Source organism: Dermacentor andersoni, chromosome 5 (genome assembly GCF_023375885.2).
Source record: "Dermacentor andersoni chromosome 5, qqDerAnde1_hic_scaffold, whole genome shotgun sequence".
NCBI classification, from domain to species: domain Eukaryota; kingdom Metazoa; phylum Arthropoda; class Arachnida; order Ixodida; family Ixodidae; genus Dermacentor; species Dermacentor andersoni.
The window spans coordinates 44,408,998-44,428,435 of NC_092818.1; the positions used below are offsets into that span (position 1 = coordinate 44,408,998).

Genomic DNA, 19,438 nt, shown 5'->3' on the forward strand with positions numbered 1-19,438 from the left:
AACCAACAATCTAAATTCAATTAATTACCTCTTTATCTAACGTCTAAATGAAAAATTGAAGCTGATGAGTTCGGAAGGCAGGTTCTACTTGGAACTAATTTCTTAATTGGCATCAGTTTTGACAGAACCGCTCTGCACGGTTGGTTCACTCATTTATTTTTAACATGACGCCTACTTAGGCAGTGTATGAACGATAACATTAACGCATTCATTTCCCTATTCTGAGAACTGATCTTTTGAATACGGTTGCAGCCTTAGCATTAATTTTAAATGCAAATGCCTTACGAACTCATCAGTTACAATTCGTAAATTGCAACATGTGGTCTAAAGTGATGTTTAAGAGGAAGCTTTAGCTCGGGTGCTCCTATCTAAATATATGTAAAAGGAGAATTCGTTTTTCTCGGCTACCACTGTACCAAACTTCACGAGGCTTGTTGCATTTAGAAGAAAAACTTAAAATCTAGTGACTGTTGGTTTCAAATTTCCGATTTAGGTCGACTATTTTTTATTAAAAATTGGCAAAAATCGAAAATTTTTAGAAACGAAGCTATGAAGTTTACAACTCTGTAACTCAATGACAAAAAATACTACAATTCAGTGAATTGCATCTAATAATGCATCTAAAGCGGACAAAATTGATGTTACACATGATCGCGAATATAAAAAAAATTGTTATATGGAAATACAGCTTTTGCAGAACCTTTGTAACCGACGTAACAATTCCAAGTAAGATGTAAAATGACATATCGAATTTGTCCGCTTTGAATTATCTAATGAATGCCGTTTACAGAATCGTGATATCTGTTCTTTATGCAGAGCTATGAATTTGTAAACTTCATGCTTCTATATTTTTCAAACGGTCGTATATTTGAAAACCTTTTCAACATTCAGGCCCTAAATCGAAATTCAGCTTCCACCAGTCACTAGAATTTAACTTTTTCTTTCAAATGCAACAAATTTAATTAAAATCGGTCCACTGGTTATTTCAGAAAAACGTTTTTGCGTTTTACATGTATTTGAATAGGCCACCTCGGTGTTGGGCCCGAGCTAAAGCTTCCTCTTGAGGACATTTGGCGAACTTTGGTTGAACAGGCCACACGAATTTCTCGCGCAAGTAGTGCTTAATGGAGCTCGAGAAGGAGAACTGCGCTACGTACCACAGGCATACAATTGCTTTTTAAGGTCTGTTCAGGTAAAAAAGAAACAAAAACAAAGCACGCACGGTATGTAGGCGCACTTGCAGAGCGTGGCGTATGTTTCTTTGTTCCCGTGCACGTGTTATCGCGCCGCTAAAATTTACAGACATGGACCAATTAGGTCGAGGAAAAATTAAGCGCTCGCTCCGGCTCGCTCGGTTGTCTGTTATGCTGCTACACTGGTCCGCGCAATGAGCGGCAGCACAGCAAACAGGCGAGCGAGCCGGATCGAGTGCTCTGCTCCCACGTGACCAACTTCCGCGTCCTGACCTCACGACACGTACACCCACTGGGAAACAGCGACTGGTTAGCAGAACAAGCTATTACCGTAAATAATTTGGGGCGATCTGAGACCCGCGACCTCGCGCTGAGCGGTAGAAAGGCATAGCAGCTGATTCACCGCGGCGGATAACGATCCAAACTGCCTTAGGGTGCCTCAATGTCCTATTCGCCCACCGCTCCGTACAGGGTGAAGACAACCGCCGCCATTCTCACGCCCGCTCTTCACGTCTGGACACGCGACCTGGGCATGGCAATGGCGGTTCTGGCAGCGAGAGCCTCGTCAAAGAATGTCTCCACCCTGTACGGAGCAGCGGGCGAGGAGGACATTGAGGCACCGTAAACTGTCAAACATTCGAACGCCCTCCCTCGGAGCCGATCGCACCGATAGAATGAGGCGAATCACTATCGCGCGCTCTGTTTCAAACATCAGAACCTGGAGCGCACCACTCGCGAACGCTGAATAAAGAGTCGGTGAAATGCGAATATTCCTTCTGCCATATTCTGTTCCTTTCTCGTCATCTCACGAGCGGCCGGTGCCGGCGATGACGTAAGCGGAGCACCGCCTCAACCGCTGATGAAGCGCGAAAAAGGAAAATAATTGCAACAGAGTTGTTGGCGTCACGACACCGACATTGTCCACCCGTTAACGAGTTGAACGCCGCACCGTCACGGCGCTGGAGTGCACACTCACGGCGGCAGGAAGTGCGGCACCCGGAACACCGCGGCCCGCACGAGTCTGAGCGCGGCCCCAGGCGCGAGCCCGAGGTCCGAGAGGGATCCCTCCGGCTCGCTCTTGACGGCGGCCACCGCCCACGAGACCAGCGTGCCTTCTTCGTCCAGGCTCCAGACGTTGTAGCCGCCTTCGGACGTACCTGCGTCCGAACGGCAGCCTTCTTGCTTTTTTTCTCGACGTTTCGGTGGAAAAAAGCGACGCAGATTTATTATTGCGATAGCAATTGCAGGGAAGCTTCAAGCAATTTTTTTGCAGTCGTCATTGCCATGGCCGTTATGTTCCGTATAAAGTCCAAGTGTGATAAGATTCTACCGCGGTCCGCGCCTCGTATGCTCGGTACAAGGGCGAGCGGATTGTAGCTTGATGCGCGCCCAATAGAATTCTTACGCTCCACTCAGCGAGCGAATGGAGCGCGCATGCGCAATCCGCCTAAAGCGGAGCGAAGTCCGCTTGCCTGAGCTAGCGAGGGTGGTCGATGCGCGCGCCCTTTCCCGCGCACCTCGCTCTTGTCCAAGATGGCTGCCTCCAGTGACATGCACTTCAACCACGCCTTTATGTTTGTCTGCGCAGAGCAAGCCACAAAAGCGATTTCGCGTAGACCAAGATTTGTGTTTGATACAACAAGTTGCAAGTGCTGACCCATTTTAATACCCCGCAGCGTGGGAGGATGTGGTGCGCGCTATGCAGCGCGTTGGCTAGCGTTGGCGTCAGAAAGGATTAGATTGGATGCGGAAAGCAAGCTCGCTGGCTATCACGTGGCGCTTCCCGAGACGGCGCTTTATTTTTCATAGATAAGATGGACCGGCAAAGCATTACAAACGCACGTCTAGATACTTTATCGACAAATAAGTTATATATATGTACATATATATATATATATATATATATATATATATATATATATATATATATATATATATATCCCTTTCACTTTATAAAAGTGATCAATTGATGTTTTTATTTTGTTTCGTTACTCTGAATTTGACCAGAGCGCGCTGTGACTGAAAGATTCGCTCCGCAAAACATATAACTAACTGATAACTATAACTAACTGACCGTAAGGAAGGTCAACTAAAACACTCCAATATTGGAGGTCACGTGATCAAGGGCGCGGTAGGCGGGGAGGAGGGAAGTGAATGCCCGGCTCCTTCGCTAGCCCGAGAGGCTGAGCGCACACGCGACCCGTGCACCCTGTATATCTTGGAGGCAATCTACGGCGGGGTTGTCCACGAACCTTTCGCTTTAAAATTAGGCCCTTACACGAGCGTGTACACGGCGTACAACCTCCCCACAGAGTACACTGTGGAACACACGATCTCGTGACGTGCTTATTCGCCACAGCGCCGGCGGTTTTGCATGCGAGAAAACGAGCGTGCGTAATCACGCCGTCTCGAAATGGAGTAAGCGTCTCTCAGTCTTAGATTAGCCTGAAATGTTGCTGCTGACAAGTGTGCAGAGACACGTGCGTAAACAGTGCTGATCACAAGCGCTGAGGTACATATTCGAAGTTAATAAAGGAAGCGTAAACGTAGGGCACTTACTTTGCGTAGCCCGGTGCTGTTTGACAACGTCGGAACTACCGCACCTGAATGCGCATGCGCGCAAGAAAGCGAAAAGCCGGCATGACACATATTTGTATTGTGCGCTCACCTTTTAAAATACAAGCGTTACTGGAACTGCACAAAGAACTATAGTGGCGACACATAGCGATCAAAAAAAATTATTTCGCGGATACCACATGCATTATTCGTTTAACGCGAGGTTGTGAAGCCATGGCCAGTGAAAAGAGGCCGGCCACGGCTTTCTCGTTCAAGTCTACTTATTGAACAAACGGAAAGCACGTCCTGCTGCATCCGACACACTTTAGAATTGATGTCACCGGGCTTGTCTTTGGAATCGTTGGTTCTGTTATGAATATTGTGAGCACCATCATCATGCCAGGGAAGGAGAGTAGCCAGTGACATGTATGGGCCTCGATCTCGTCTTAAATATAGCTACTAAAAATGATATTCTCCATTAAAGATTGAACACAAACGAACAAACGTCTCGTAACATTCAAATTCAATTTTATTTTCATCTCAAGGATGACAATATGTCAGCTCGGGAGAAAAGGTGCGTTTGTCGTCTGAGGAGAACCCGAGCCTCCCTGATACATGGAAAGCAACGAGGACATAAAGGCGAGGTCACTGAACGTAAAAAAGCGTGACAAGATTTTACAAAGTAGAAGACATAATATATATGAACACCATTGCTATATACACAAACTACAATATACATAGACAGTTTTCTTGACACCTAAATTAACATCTCTTTTCACAATAAAGGTGCTTCCCCAATCGAACAATTCATTCAATAGTCAAATGACCCACTCCCCCATATCAGTGGGTCTCGAAAAATAACCTTAGGCTTTAAGAAGAGAAATGGAAAACTACGAAAGCAAAAAAAGCGCGCGCAGGAAAATGTTAGAATGTACACTGTAAACTAGCTCTTTTACACCCTTAAGGGTGCATAAGGTACAGGTGTGAGAGCGTGAGTTACAGACCTATTTGCGCCCTTATGCACACCCTTAAGGGTGCATTTTAGTTGACAGTGTACGGGTCTGGGACTCAAAATACTGCAGTAAGCGTAATGTGGCGATAAATGCAATGAAACACGCGTTAACGAAGGGTCGTCCTTTTTTCAGCAACGCGCGACTCGATTAGTCACGCATCCCAGATAATGTGAGACACGCCTGAAGACCATCACTTGGTCCCCCATGCAAGGCGCGACAGGGAATGAGTAGCGCTGTTAATACGAACGTTTGGTGGCAGCAGACGTCCACGATTTTGGCAAAGTGGCAGTCCTTGTCGAAGAGGGATGCTGGAAACAAAAACAATGAAGGGTGCAGTTCTCGTGACTTGCATCTAAGCAAGCTACTTGCGACCGTGATAGCCGTTAGTATAGTAGCTGTAACATGTCTGAGTAGGAGGAGCACGCTGCACGCGACACGCCTTCGGAACAGTTTTAGAGAACGTTTGTGGGGGCGTCCAAGCTACTCAGAGCTGTGCTATTGTACTGCCCGCCATGGTTGCTTAGTGGCTATGGTGTTGGGCTGCTAAGCACGAGGTCACGGTATTGAATCCTGGCCACGGCAGCCGCACTTCCATATGGGCGAAAACACCCGTGTACTTAGATTTAGGCCCAAGTTAAAGAACCCCAGATAGTCCATGTTTCCGGAGTCCACCACTACGGCGTGCCTCCTAATCAGAATGTGGTTTTGGCACGTAAAACCCCATAATTCTTTTGTTACTATTCTAGTTCGACACAACAAAACAATGGCTGCTTAGGCGTTAGAGTGATCGCGTCGCTGATAGCGCAGCAACATCATTCAATAAATGCTGCAGCACGTAGGCTATGCAAGCGACTTTCCGTGGACGCCCGTATAATTTGGCGAGGTTTCACGCACATGTGTAATTTTGCGCGAGTCGGTAATGACGGTACATTTCGATGGTGTCCACATTACAAAAATTGCAGTGACTACGTTATGTAGCTTTTGCCCCAGAACCATTGTGCGTTGGAAAAGCACGCATTACCCCTAACACAGTATAAGAGCACGCGGCAGAGTACGTGTATATATCACATTTAGCTGCTTACCTATTCAAGTTCTTCTACGGAGTTTTTATGTCAGCGTTCTCATTCATGACCCTTTGTTCGTTTTTATTTCTCTTAGTAAGGGATCTCATTTTCATAGCTAAGCTTTCGTAATAGTATATTATTTATTATGAAATGTAGAGTACACTACTTCGGCTTCTTACGGTTTGTCAGCTATAGCGAACAAAAACAACAGCGACTTTAAAGAGAAGTACACAGCTGTGTACGCACATTCTTTCTTTTTCTCCATCTCGAACAGCACAACGCAGTACAAGCGGGCGGTAGACCCATGGTAAACGCGTGTGTAGCTATGTTTGCTTTTCGAGCTACCGCCACGATGTTGGCGTTATATCATTCACGTCAGTCAAACGCGACACGATATAAGCCGACGATAAGCTGCGCGTGCCCCTCCAGTCTATCGTAAGACGCCACTGGTCGACTTATTTGAATCGCAAGGAAGCCGGAACTTTCTTTGCGCATTCAGCAGTTGCAACTGGCTCTGTACGAGAAACTGGCTCTTCCTGTCAGAAGGCGACGATAATTCGCTGCACAAGCAAGCGGACACGTGCTGTAGCACGTGCTATAGCACGTCGCACGTGTATAGCACGTCGCACGTGTATAGCACGTGTACAGCAAGTCTATTATAGCACGTCGCACGTGTATAGCACGTGTATAGACGTGCTATAGCACGTCGCAGTTGGGACTATGTAGTCCGAACTGCGACGAAGAAACGGAAACAAGGCCTCGAGCACGCTCACCAAGAACAACTAGGCTATTCCAGTCTTTTCCGCAGGCGCACTTCCATGTTTGCGTAACTCGGGCAGTAAATTCTTGCCTTTTTCGGGCTAAGCATCATACAAAAGCGCATTGTTCAAAGCACGCAAAAAAGCAGTGCACTTGGTTTGTTTTCTTTCAAATGGTTCATCTTTCTTTTTTTTGTAGTTGTTGGTAGATCTGTACAAACAAAAGTACTGGTTGTTTGCTTTGTTTAATGAAAGTTAACGAACGCGAAAAGCGGACAGGTGCCCATTGAATATTTCGAAAGCCGGCCTGTTCCAATAATAAGTTGACGCGCATTTCGCGCATATTTGCCCCCACTTCTCTACACTACAAAATTCAAGTGTACACCCCACGAAATTGACGAGTGAACATTATAATTCCACCTTGCGAAATTAGATGTACGCTGCTGCCGACATTACACACACCATCACCGCAAGCGACGTACGTCACGCCTGCACGCTCGTGTCCGGAAGTGCATCCTTTCAGAACCTTCACAAAGCGCAAGTGCATTACTGAACTAAATGAATGTTTAAAAGTAAAATGCGTCAGAAAAGTCTGTAAAGCATGATTTACACGCAAGACGTGATAGCTACGGATTGTTATTCGAATAGGTGGCGGAGCCCTTAGCACAACATGCATCCTCCTTCTTGTAGGCCCTCCGCCTATATCTTCAATCCTCTATATCTTCAATAACGCACATGCGCTATAGTGCAAGTGCGTTATTGAAGATTCCGGGCTAGAATATGCATTGCAGTCTTCGAAATTTTTCCCGCCATGTACGTACGGCACGCCACTACAGAGTCCATGATGATGGTCTAGGCTTTTGTCTGAGTGGTGGCTAACGCGATCACTGCCGCTTCCGCTTGGACGGCAGTCGACTATGTTAGAGTGAGGCTCGTTATGAGGGTATTGGGGGTGGCAACGACTGCGGGTTTTTGTGCTTGAGCGGGCGCAGTCCGTATTGTAGTGTCTCCGTATTGCTTTCCGAGTGCTTGGGCTCTGGCCTGTCTTCACCCTTCGATATGTGTGGAAGGTTCCGTGGAAGCGGGGTGATTTTGCAGTCTCGATCGAACGTCCAGTGGGATGTCCGCCGTTGTGTGTCAGTGGCTTGTGGGGGTGCGTAGCCTAGGCGTTGGAGTACGTGGCGTCCAGTGGCAGCGGTGGATAGGCGCACTTTCCGCGCGGTGAAGTGGGCTTCGATCGATTCTTCTGGGTTGCTATACAGTCCAAGTGCTGGAGAACGGGCAGTTGCTGTACCAGTGGGTAGAGCTGAAGCTTGTTTATAGGCGTTTCCGATGATTGTATTTATCTTCTTACTTTCCCCTAACCTGAAGGATGGCGTAGGGCCCGACGTAGGTTATCCAAAAAACAATGAAATCTTGTACGAGACGTACCATGTCTTGTTCTTTCATGCCATGCTTCTGATTGGCCATCCTTCGGAACATTCTTCCCATCTGGGACGTCGTCGCGTCTAGTTTTTGGATGAGCTGGTTGTTTTTGCAGTTTTCTTGGAAGGTCATGCCCAGGATCTTGACGACGGAGGTAGAGAGGATATTATGCCCGTCCAGTGACATTTGTATATCCGTGCCAGGGTCCCGTCGCCTCTTCTGCACGAGTAGGAGCTCGGATTTTCGAGGAGCTCAGGCGCACTGTTTTGCGTAAGCGGGAACCACGTTGGCGGCCTGTTGGAGGTGGTCTTGCATGGTTCCCGCTGGCCCTTTGTGAATCCATATAGTAATGCCGTCGGCGTATACTCTTTGCCGAATATCCGGGATTTCTGCAAACCCCGTGGGGAGGCTGATCAGGGCTATATTGAATAATATATGAAACAAGACCGCTCCTTGCGGTGTTCTTTTGCTTCCGCACGCAATGGTATCGGATCGTCATCGAACACCACGATGACGGCTTGTCTGCCTTTGAGGAAGCCGCGGATGTACTCGCACGTTCTTTCTTTGATGACCACTGCGGTTCTGGAGAATATATGGGTCACATTATCGACTTTGAGGTCTAGGGCAAGTGTTGCCTTAGGCGTAGTCTTACTCGCAGCGTCGACGATGTCGCTCATTATTTGTAGAAGGATGTTTTGTATCGACAGGCCAGGACGGAAACGGAACATCATGTGTGGCATTTTTTCAGTTGCTTCGAGGTACGTTTGCAGATGGATGAGTACGATGTGTTCCATAACTTTTCTGATGCATGAGATGAGGGAGATCCGGCGGAGATTGCCGATGCTCGGCGTCTTGCACCGATTTGGGCATCAGTCTCACATCGGCCTCTTTCCATGTGATCGGTAGTTTGCGGGACATCCATAAATTATGTTAGCGCTAAGCTGAAGCTTTCTTCTAGATTTGATATTACCTTGTTGGTGACCTTATTTTTGCTTGGGGATGTACCTTCACGGATCTTGGCCAGGGCCGTACTGACCTTAGCCTTAAAGGGGCACTAAAGGCTAATACTAAGTCGACGTGGACTGCTTAAATACCATTCTAGGAACCTCGCAACGCTTGTTTCTTTCCAAGACTTAGTTTACGAGAAAATTGCACCTGAACGATTCGAATACCTTTTTCGAAATTCAAATCTCCCGCCACCCCAAAGGGGGAGTGGTGACGTTGCATACGCTATCACCACCCTTTGCTGCGGAGTCCAACAGAGGGTGGTACCGAGCCAAGACAGATAAAGTAAGAGCTGCTGCAGCTCCTATTTGGCCAAGTGGCGTAGACCGTTCGCGCATCCACTGACATCACATGCAAGTTGACTTCTCTGCTACTTACAGTTTGTGCGAGTCTCGCGAGCCAGCAAAACCAGCGCAGCACTACGCGATAACTACTGAAACGCGAAAGCGCGAGCGGCGCGGAGTCGAGAGAAAACAAAACCGTTCGACCACCCGCGTCATTCTTTTGTCTAAAAATGAAATAGAACTGAAAAGCAGCATTTTATTTCGTCGTATAATACACTACAATGATGTTTTGTGCAACGAGTCATTGAGTACTTGGGACAGAATTTAACTGCGGAGTGCTTTCGCCATCGGGCAAGTGCTTGAATTTCCCGGCGGAGTCTCTAATCATGTCCTGCATTTACCTCAATTTCTCGATAATTAAGGCTCTGTTCGCGATAATATCGACTCCTTAGAGATTCTCGACCACTAATCTGTCACTTTAGCTTGACTTAACATTAGCCTTTAGTGTCGCTTCAGCCGATATTATTGGCTGGTCGAATGTTGGGTTGGGTGGCTCCGTGTACGGAGGGGGGGGGGGGGGGGTATTCTTTAGGGAAGTCTGGGAAATATCGCGTCATGAGGCTTTCCATGAGGTCTTCTGTTGAGCCAAGGCTGAGGAGTGTCTGCATGGTATTGCTCGTTTCTCCGCGACCTTTGGTGGGATAAATAAGATACCGGAGCAGGTTCACGTTTTGGAGGTGCTCAGCCTTCTATTTAGGCTGTCGCACATGTGGAACCAGTTTTGCCGGCTAAGATGCGCCGCGTACATGGCTGCCTCCTTGTTGAGGTTGCCTATCCGGATTCTGAACTTTCTTACGTCTTTGCCTCTTCCATATCCGGAGTAAGCTGCGCCTGACATCCCAGAGGTGGAGTAAGTGGTTATCTATAGCCGGGAGTTTGACGAACGTTTGGACTTTCCTCATGTGGTGGATTACATTGCTAGCGAGTTCTTGTACCCAAATTCGTACGTCATCTATGGTTTGTTTCCTTCGAAACACATCCCAGTACGTTAATTTTGTCTCTCCTATCTTTCTTCTGTAGTGAGGGTTCCGGAATATTTTCTCGGTGGTCATGTGATAACTTCCCAAATTGTCTTTGCGGTTCCACCAGCTGGTACGCAGGGAATTGGCTGTAAAGTAGAGCGCGGGCTTGTGCCTCTCGTTACGCTCGTGCCGATTCGTGTTGGTGTGCTGAAATCGTCAACGAGAGTGGGGTTCTCTTCATACTTGATTTCTGAGAGCCCTCTGCCTCGTTTGTTTCGGCAGCTGCAGCACCGAGCTTGATGCTCTACGTTGAAGCCCCCCACTTGTTTGGGGCCGGCTAAACGTTTCACTTGCCGTAAAATGTCGGCTAAGTCTGAGGCCTTGCTCTTTGGACGACTGTAGATTTTAACGACAAATATAGTTTTGCCCTTATTTGTTTTCTGGGGACGAGTTCAGTGAGAATGTGGTCGTGGGTACTTGTCGTAGGTCTATGCTGAACCATCGCTATCTCTCTTCTGATGAGGGTACATGCGTCCATACAGTTTTTCACGGTATGCGTTATGTACCTGGCCGCTATGGCTGAGCTATTCGTTTATTGCAGTGCTATGACTTGTGGAATGGTTGTCTTAGAGGATACGTATTGTTGAAGGTCCACGTTCTTGTGTTTGAAACCGCGACAATTCCACTGCCAGATTTGGGTAAGTAGGTTTGGGTATTTTGAATCTGCGTTCATAGTTGCGTGATTTCACTCGCCATCTACTCTATTTGGACTGTGGTTGTCTGCATCTGGTCTCGTCCCAGATTGGTGAGCTGCTCGAAACTACTTTGGAATACTTACTCGTTAATGCATATTGTGCACCCCATGAGAATGACGCGGCATCGTCAGCGTTAGTCGGCGCAAAGATAAATATATTGTAGAAACAGAAGGCCCACAAAGAATGGCTATTTATTAAACAGGTGTTGCATCTGGGTCGCAATCCCCAAGGGTAGCGTTGGCCTGGCGGCCTGGGGCACAACTGGAAGCATCCGAAGGTGCTGGCAAAGGATGAGTCGACTGCTAACAGAACAACTTGTTTATTCTAGCATCGCAAAAGAGCGGCCGGTCAGGTCGACCGAAGTGGAGAGACGGGAGAGCACGTTACTCAACGGAAGAAATCGGAGCCTCCCTCTTGGCGTCCGGGGGCAGCTGCTTTTATACTCTCGGAGTTGAGGGCAAGGAGGAACGCCTCAATAGAGGCGCACGTGACGGCGCCGCTCGGGCACGTTGAGACGAGTAGGTGACGCATCCGCCGGGCCGGCGCCGGGCCGGCGCCGGTCAGACCTCCTCGCTTCACAGTTGGGGGAGCTCCTCTCCCCGGCTGCCGCGCTTTGACAAACGTGGGCACCAACATGCGCACACACACACACGTGCACACGAAGACACGTGGCATTAAAACATGCCTGGACTCGCTAGGCGGGGAGGCGTTGCGGCAGCGCTGAACGGGCCAAAATGTCCGCCGCTTTGAACGAAGCCCCGGCGTCCGTTGCATCCGCGCCGGCTATACCGCGCGTCGTAGGCGAAACGTAACAGACCGACCCGCCGGGAGAAGGAGATCCCGATGGACAGGGGACTGCATCCGCTGTCCGGAGGGATGTCGCTCGATGATGCTCATAACCGAAGTCGGTCGTCCCTCGGCGTTTCTTGAGCGCAGCGCACAGAGAAGGCCTCGTTCTCACGTTCAGGTTCACACAGGACACTGCAAAGTGACTTCGGGAGAGTTGCCATTTTTGTTTCTCGTTCCCAGCAAGCGTTAGAAGTACGCCGAAACTCAACCGCTCAGTCAGCAAGCACGGCACCACCCTCACTAAGCCCTGCCAGGCTCTTTCCCCTATTATACTACTGCCTAGTTCCTTACAGTAGTCTAGCAGCACTCAGAACGCGTCCACAAATTGGAAAATTGCACTAGAAAGCACGTCATCACTTTGAAACACTAAACAAAAGCAATATGTTAAAAATCCTGCCTCAGGAAGAAAACATCAGTAACAAACAACTTTGAGGCTGATTCCTACGTTAGGGGCGTCGACTTAAGCCATCGGCGTTACCGTTGAGACTTCCCTTTTTGTAACGCGCCTCAAAGGAATATTGTTGCAAAGCGAGGCTCCAGCGCAGGAGGCGGCCATTTGTGGAAGAGATGGTCTGCAGCCATTGGAGAGGGCAGTGATCCGCCTCGAAGCATGCGAAGCGGAGATCGCAGCGAGCGACCGTACACTAGCTCAGCTGGCGAAAACCCCGTAGCCGCATGCGGCGCGGTCCTTAATGCAAACATCACCCCAGGCAGACACAGCTCCCAGTCAGTTTGTTGTTCAAACCACAATGCTCTCAACACGCGCTTCATGACGGAGTGGAGCTTCTCAACGGAATTCGACTGTGGGTGGTACACTGAGCTGTGTAACAGCTTTACCCCACACCTTTCGAGAAAGGCTGTCGTCAAAGCGCTAGTAGACACTGTGCCCTGATCTGATTGGATTTCCGCAGGAAAACCAACTCGCGCAAATATCGACAGTAGTGCATTGACTATCTCAACTGAGCTGAGTTCTTTAAGCGGCACTGCTTCAGGGAACTTTGTCGCTGGGCAGATCACAGTCAAAATGTGTCTGTACCCCGTGGTTGTTACCGGCAGAGGTCCCACTGTATCAATAACGAGCCGTCTAAAAGGCTCCGTAATGATAGGTACCAACTTCAACGGCGCCCTCGATTTGTCCCCTGGTTTGCCCGCCCGCTGACAGGTGTCACATGTCCTCACAAAGTGGTCTGCGTCCCGAAAACACCCTGGCCAATAGTACTCTTGCAAGAGACGATCCTTAGTCTTCTTAACTCCTAGGTGTCCGGACCACGAACCTCCATGCGACAAGCGCAACAGATCCTGACGGTAGCACTGAGGCACGATCGGCTGATCGAACTCCACTCCCCTGCGGTCTAGATACTTCCGGTACAGGACCCCACCTCTTTCCACAAAACGAGCATTTTTCTTGGCGATACCTTCCTTGACATTGCAGCGCATGTTTTCTAGGCTGGCATCCTTTTTTTGCTCGGCCATCAAAGCCGACCGGCTGACTTTTAGCAACCTATTAAGTCCGTCTGACGTAGGCGCGATGAGCAAATCTGCAGAAAGCTCTTCTAACTTTCCCGTGTCGGGCGTTTCCTCTCCAGTATCTGGTGCCTTCAACGCTACAGGCTCAATTTTATTCAGTTCGGACGTGCTCTGAATATCAGCTTGCTGCGCCTCTGACCCTTTCTCATTGTTCGACAACGTCGGCCCCGCAACTACCGCCTTTGCAGCGAGTACCCGAACTTTCGATCTCGTTAAGGCCTGAACGCTAGCCTCACCAAACAAAAGCCCCTTCTCGCGCAGGAGGTGATCGGACCTGTTCGAAAATAGGTACGGGTACTGGGGGGGGGGGGGGGGGGGGCAGCATAGATGACACTGTGGCCTCCGTCTCAAGTGCTCCGAAAGGGCCTTCAATAAGCACTTTTGCTACGGGCAGACACACGTTATGAGCTTCCACGGCTTGCTTGATCCATGCGCACTCGCCCGTGAACATATCGGGTTCTACGTAAGAGGGGCGAACTGCATCCATCGTAGCTGCGGAATCGCGAAGCACTCGGCACTCTTTCCCGTTCACGAGGAGGTCTCGCATGTAAGGCTCGAGAAGCTTCATGTTCTCGTCAGTGCTGCATAATGACAAAAACACGACTTTTGTTTTTGTTTCTGGACACTGCGCCGAAAAAAGATCCGGCTTCTGGCACGTATAACACACGCGCGCTTGCCTCGTCTCGAACCGCTTTCTGCGTTCGGCTTCGGCTGCCGCCGTCTCCTTAGGTTCGGTCGGACTGCTTTCACTCGCATCCGCACTACGTGTGTTCCCCTTTGCTCTCATGGGTGTGAACTTCGGCCTCTCAAACTTTGAGCCAAATTCACCCTTTTGACCGTCCTTAGCTCCGCGAGCCCGACGCGTCACAAACTCCTCGGCTAGCTCAGCGGCTTTAGCCACCGTACTAACGTCTGGCCTATCCAAGACCCAGTACCGCACGTTCTCAGGTAACCGAATATAAATCTGTTCCAGCCCGAAACACTGCAGAACTTTCTCGTGGTCACCAAACGCTTTCTCTTCTTTGAGCCACTCCTGCATGTTTGACATTAGCCTGTAGGCAAACTCTGTATATTACTCACTTCTGCCTTTCTCATTTTCCCGAAACTTCCAACGGAACGCCTCCGCTGACAGCCTGTACTTTTTTAGCAGACTCGATTTCACTTTGTCGAAATCCTCTGCCTCCTCTCTCTTCAAGCGAGCGACTACGTCGGCCGCCTCGCTGGGTAACAAAGTGAGCAAGCGCTGTGGCCACGTTTCCCGAGAGAACCCCTGCTTCTCGCACGTTCGCTCAAAGTTAACCAGGAACAAACCAATGTCCTCTCCAAGCTTAAACGGCCGCATCAGGTCAGTCATTTTGAACGATACTCGTTCTCCTGCACCGTGTGCCTCACTTCCATTACGAGCGCGCTCCATCTCTACCTCGAGACGCTTCATTTCCAAAGCGTGTTGACGGTCGCGCTCTTCTTTTTCTTTCTCTTTTTGTTTTTTTCGTTCGCGCTCATCTTTCTCTTTCCGTTCTTTAAGTTCGCGCTCCTGTTTCTCTTTTTGCTCTTTAAGTTCGCGCTCATGTTTCTCTTCTTGCTCTTTAAGTTCGCGCTCCTGTTTCTCTTTTTGCTCTTTAAGTTCGCGCTCCTGTCTTTTTGCCTTCTCCTCAATGGTCTCAAGGCATTCCGATAGCTCGTCATCCTCAGCTTCTAAATCAAGAATAGCCCTTAGCAGTTCTGGTGTTCTGAGTTTGTCTGAGACATCCAGACCCAACTCTCTTGCAAGCTCCAGCAATTTCGGTTTGCGCAATGACTTCAAATCCATGGCTGCTCTGAATGCTGCTTTCTCTACTGCCTACTATTGTCTTGCCGCAAACTAACCCGGCAGCAACGACAACCACAATTACCAGCTCTGTTTCTGACACTAACAAAAGCCTGGCAAAACTCAGAATAAGAAAGTCCCGCACTCACCAAACCTCGCAGCCAAGAATTCAGCGCAGTCGTTCCGCTGCAGGCAACCAGTCATCACACAGGGCTCGTTACACTGCTCCCGGATGGTCGTTGTGCTGCTCAGCATACAGTCAACCGCATATCTTCGCTGCTGGCCTCCGTTGTCGCGATCTCACCGCTGGCAGACAGTTGTTGCATCTGGGTCGCAAGCCCCAAGGGTAGCGTTGGCCTGGCGGCCTGGGGCACAACTGGAAGCATCCGAAGGTGCTGGCAAAGGATGAGTCGACTGCTAACAGAACAACTTGTTTATTCTAGCATCGCAAAAGAGCGGCCTGTCAGGTCGACCGAAGTGGAGAGACGGGAGAGCACGTTACTCAACGGAAGAAATCGGAGCCTCCCTCTTGGCGTCCGGGGGCAGCTGCTTTTATACTCTCGGAGTTGAGGGCAAGAAGGAACGCCTCGATAGAGACGCACGTGACGGCGCCGCTCGGGCACGTTGAGACGAGTAGGTGACGCATCCGCCGGGCCGGCGCCGGTCAGACCTCCTCGCTTCACACTTGGGGAGCTCCTCTCCTCGGCTGGCGCGCTTTGACAAGCGTGGGCACCAACATGCACACACACACACACGCGCACACGAAGACACGTGGCATTAAAACATGCCTGGACGCGCTTGGCGGGGAGGCGTTGCGGCAGCGCTGAACGGGCCAAAATGTCCGCCGGTTTGAACGAAGCCCCGGCGTCCATTGCATCCGCGCCGGCTATACCGCGCGTCGTAGGCGAAACGTAACACAGGTGACTGCATTGATGTCGCGGCTACCATGGTCGAGCCTGAGTTCGCTAGTCTAGTCTGTTCTTCCACCGCGCGCCTCTATGAGTACTGCCCACTACATGGCTCCCCCCCCCCCCCCCCTAGCGATGAAAGACGGCACTGCCGTTGAGCGGTTTAAGTTGTCAAGATGGCACTCCCACAGTCTAAATGACCTGGCTTCAAGCGGTCGACGAAAATTCTCTCTTCGCGCCCGTTGACAAGAAGTTTGAAAAAGTTGGCGTCACGCTTGAGGACTTTGAAAGGGCAGTTGGAAGGAGCTTGTAAAGGAGCGCGAGAAATTCGCGACCGGAAGTGTTGTAGCGGGTTTCTTGCGGTGTCAGCTTCGTTGAAAAGAAAATATAGGCTACCATGTCTTGCCAACTAGCTATGTCAAAGGCGTCTACCATAAGGACATTGGAGCGTCTGGTTGCGGGTGTGCCAATAGAGCAGTGGTAGCAAGGGCGTTCTTGGCAGCGATAAAAGCAGATTCAGCAGCATTAGTCCACGATATAGGTATGTTAGCTCGTGGTGTGCCAGAGAGTAGAATGTGCAGAGGCTGCAAAATTGAAGCACAAGGAGGAATGAAACGGCAGTAGTAATTGATGAGGCCAAGAAATGCCGTAATTGCTTAGTGGAAGACGGACGTGGAAAATCTTTAATGGCTTGGACACGGGATGGGACGGGTTGGATGCCATGCTCGCCTACTCGATGGCCCAGGAAATCGAGAGAAGCAACGCCAAACTCACTCATCGAGACGCTTCAACCAGGCCATATTGACGGAGGCGTTCAAACACCTTACGAAGGTCAGATTCGCGTTCTACAGCAGAGCGACTGAATACAAGAACGTCGTCTAAATAGACGAAGCAACAAGTCAGGCCACGGAGTACTTGATCGACGAACCGCTGAAATGTTTGAGCAGCATTACGGAGGCCGAATGGCATGCGCACGTATTCACACATGAAAAAAAAAGGGGTAATGATTGCGGTTTTAGGAATGTCGGAAGGCTCGACAGGAATCGGATGGTAGATTTTTACTAGATCCACCTTGCTAAATATGCAGCACCTATGAAGGGACGCGCTGAAATCGTGTATGTGAGTTATAGGGTGCTTATCGGGAATCATCAGTTTGTGTAAGGCGCGGTAATCGCCCCACTGTCGCCAATAACCCGTCTTCTGGAGCACCATGTGTAAAGCATATGGGCAAGGGCTAGCGGAAGGAAGAACGAAGCCCAACTCGAGCATCTGTTAGAATTCTTTCTCTGCAATTTTCAGACACTCTGGTGCTAAGCGGCGAGGTCGGCCGTATACTGGTGGTCATTTAGTCACAATATGGTACGTGAAGTTGTGCACTACTGGACGATCTGGCGCCGGTGGTTCGAGCAGCTCTGTAAATTCCAGCAGGATGGAGGACCACGGTTTCGGTACCTGGGTGTGTGCGTGTACGAGACGGAAAGGTGGTGCAGACGTGGCGATACCTTGTACGGACAGGTTTGTTGAGTAATCAAGAAGGCGGCAGTTGCCAAGGTCGACGAGGTGGCTTAACTTCCACAGAAAATCTGCGCCGATGATCGGCATGCGGACGTCAGCGACGGTGAATAGCCATAGAAAAGGGCGTCGCAGACCAAGATCAAGCGTGACAGATTTTTGGCCGTACGTTTTAGTGTTGGAACCGTTGACAGCAGTGAGAAACGTGTCATGGCGATGTCTTCTGCGGTCTTGAAAAGCAGGGGAAATTACTCAAGTTTCCGCACCAGCGCCTACAAGATAGCGAACTTTCGTGACACGGTCGGTGACGTAGAAGAGACGGCATGATGTAGAGCCAGTAGCACTAGCCGTCATCAGTGGGTGGCCCGACCGTTTCCCGGAAAGTTGCAAGGCGGACGGCACTGCCGTGCGCGAGTACCATATCTGGCGTGATACCAAGGAATAAAGGGAGACGGAGGGCGTGACACGTTTTGGTCATGCGAGCGATGCCGCTGCTGATGGTTATTCGCCCGAAAGCGTAAGGCAGCCAACTGGCTAGTTAGGTCCTCTACTTGCGCAGCAAGGTGCGTGCTTGGTCTGTCGGGTTCGTCAAAGTGCTGCTGTAACTGGGGTTGTGTCGCAACGGGTGCATTACAACGGTCAACAGTGGATATAACAGGATGGAAAGAATCCATAATCTGGTCTGCCATCGCCGCTAAGGCCTCCACAGACGTCATAGTAGGTGAGGCACATAAAATCATGCGTACCTGGTTCGGTAGATGCTAGAACGCGACCTCAGAACGCGACCTTGAAACATATAGATCTAAGGCTTTGGCCGTAATAATAAATGAAAGTATCATGCCAATTCAGCGCAATTCCAGAAAGCCGTCACTGACTTTGAAGATCGTCCTCTGATGTGGCTAAATTGTGAGCGCCCGGAAAACCCATGCTTTGTGTAGCTTCAATCACTCAGAGCTGGAAAAACATTGCGAACAAAATACTACACGGCTGTCAGTGGAGCCAAATGTAAGCTGACGTTGCTAATATTCGCTATATTGAAAGGCCACCGTGCTTGCTCTGATTAGCCTGTAAATTTCGTTTGCATACCTAATTAGCGTTAGGGGTAATCTTGTCATAGAAATCATGCCATAAAATTCTTCAACCCGCGATTCATATCCCTTAAACTAACGTTTCAATGTAGGATAAATACACACTGAAACTTCATTGACTAAATGTTTGCGCTACCATTGGATAAAGAAAGAACGTGGCATGATGGCGTTCCTATAATTACTATCGCGGAAATTCCCCAGGTGTCCTTCGCTATCGCCTAAGAGACGAATATCGACACAAGAGATGAATCAACGGCATACGTATACCTAACGGAATTTCATCTACAATCCGTCTATTCGCAGATTACTGCGTTCTTTACCGCAGCATCAATAACCAAATCTAACCACGTCCCATCTAACCTAACCAATCAATAACCACGTACATCTGCAGAATGACCTAAACCTAATTGAAAACTGGTGCTCAAAGTGGATGATAAAGCTTAATGTTTCGAAATGTAGACTTATGCACGTGTCTCGAAAACGCTTTAACTCCACATACTCGTTACACTCGACACCGGCATCGCAAGTACAGGAATATCGTCACCTAGGCGTCTTAATTACCACAAAACTAACCTGGGCAGAACACATAATAAAGATTACAGCAGACGCGTCGAGGTCACTGGGATTCATCAGAAGAAATCTATCTTTGTCCCCACCCTCTGTTAGACAACT

The 19,438-nt window shown here is 49.3% G+C and overlaps 1 protein-coding gene across 1 annotated transcript in view; it reads right to left on the minus strand.

Annotated features, from left to right (window-relative positions):
- The window catches only part of LOC126530024 (cytoplasmic dynein 2 intermediate chain 1), an 82,701-nt gene that overhangs the window by 18,185 nt on the left and 45,078 nt on the right, over nucleotides 1-19,438 (minus strand). The window contains exons 18-20 of the mRNA XM_050177489.3: nucleotides 5,010-5,070; nucleotides 3,753-3,796; nucleotides 2,170-2,350 (exon numbers count right to left, since the gene is read on the minus strand). Of these exons, the coding sequence (XP_050033446.3) occupies nucleotides 2,170-2,350; nucleotides 3,753-3,796; nucleotides 5,010-5,070 (286 nt within the window). The remainder of the gene's footprint in view (nucleotides 1-2,169; nucleotides 2,351-3,752; nucleotides 3,797-5,009; nucleotides 5,071-19,438) is intronic.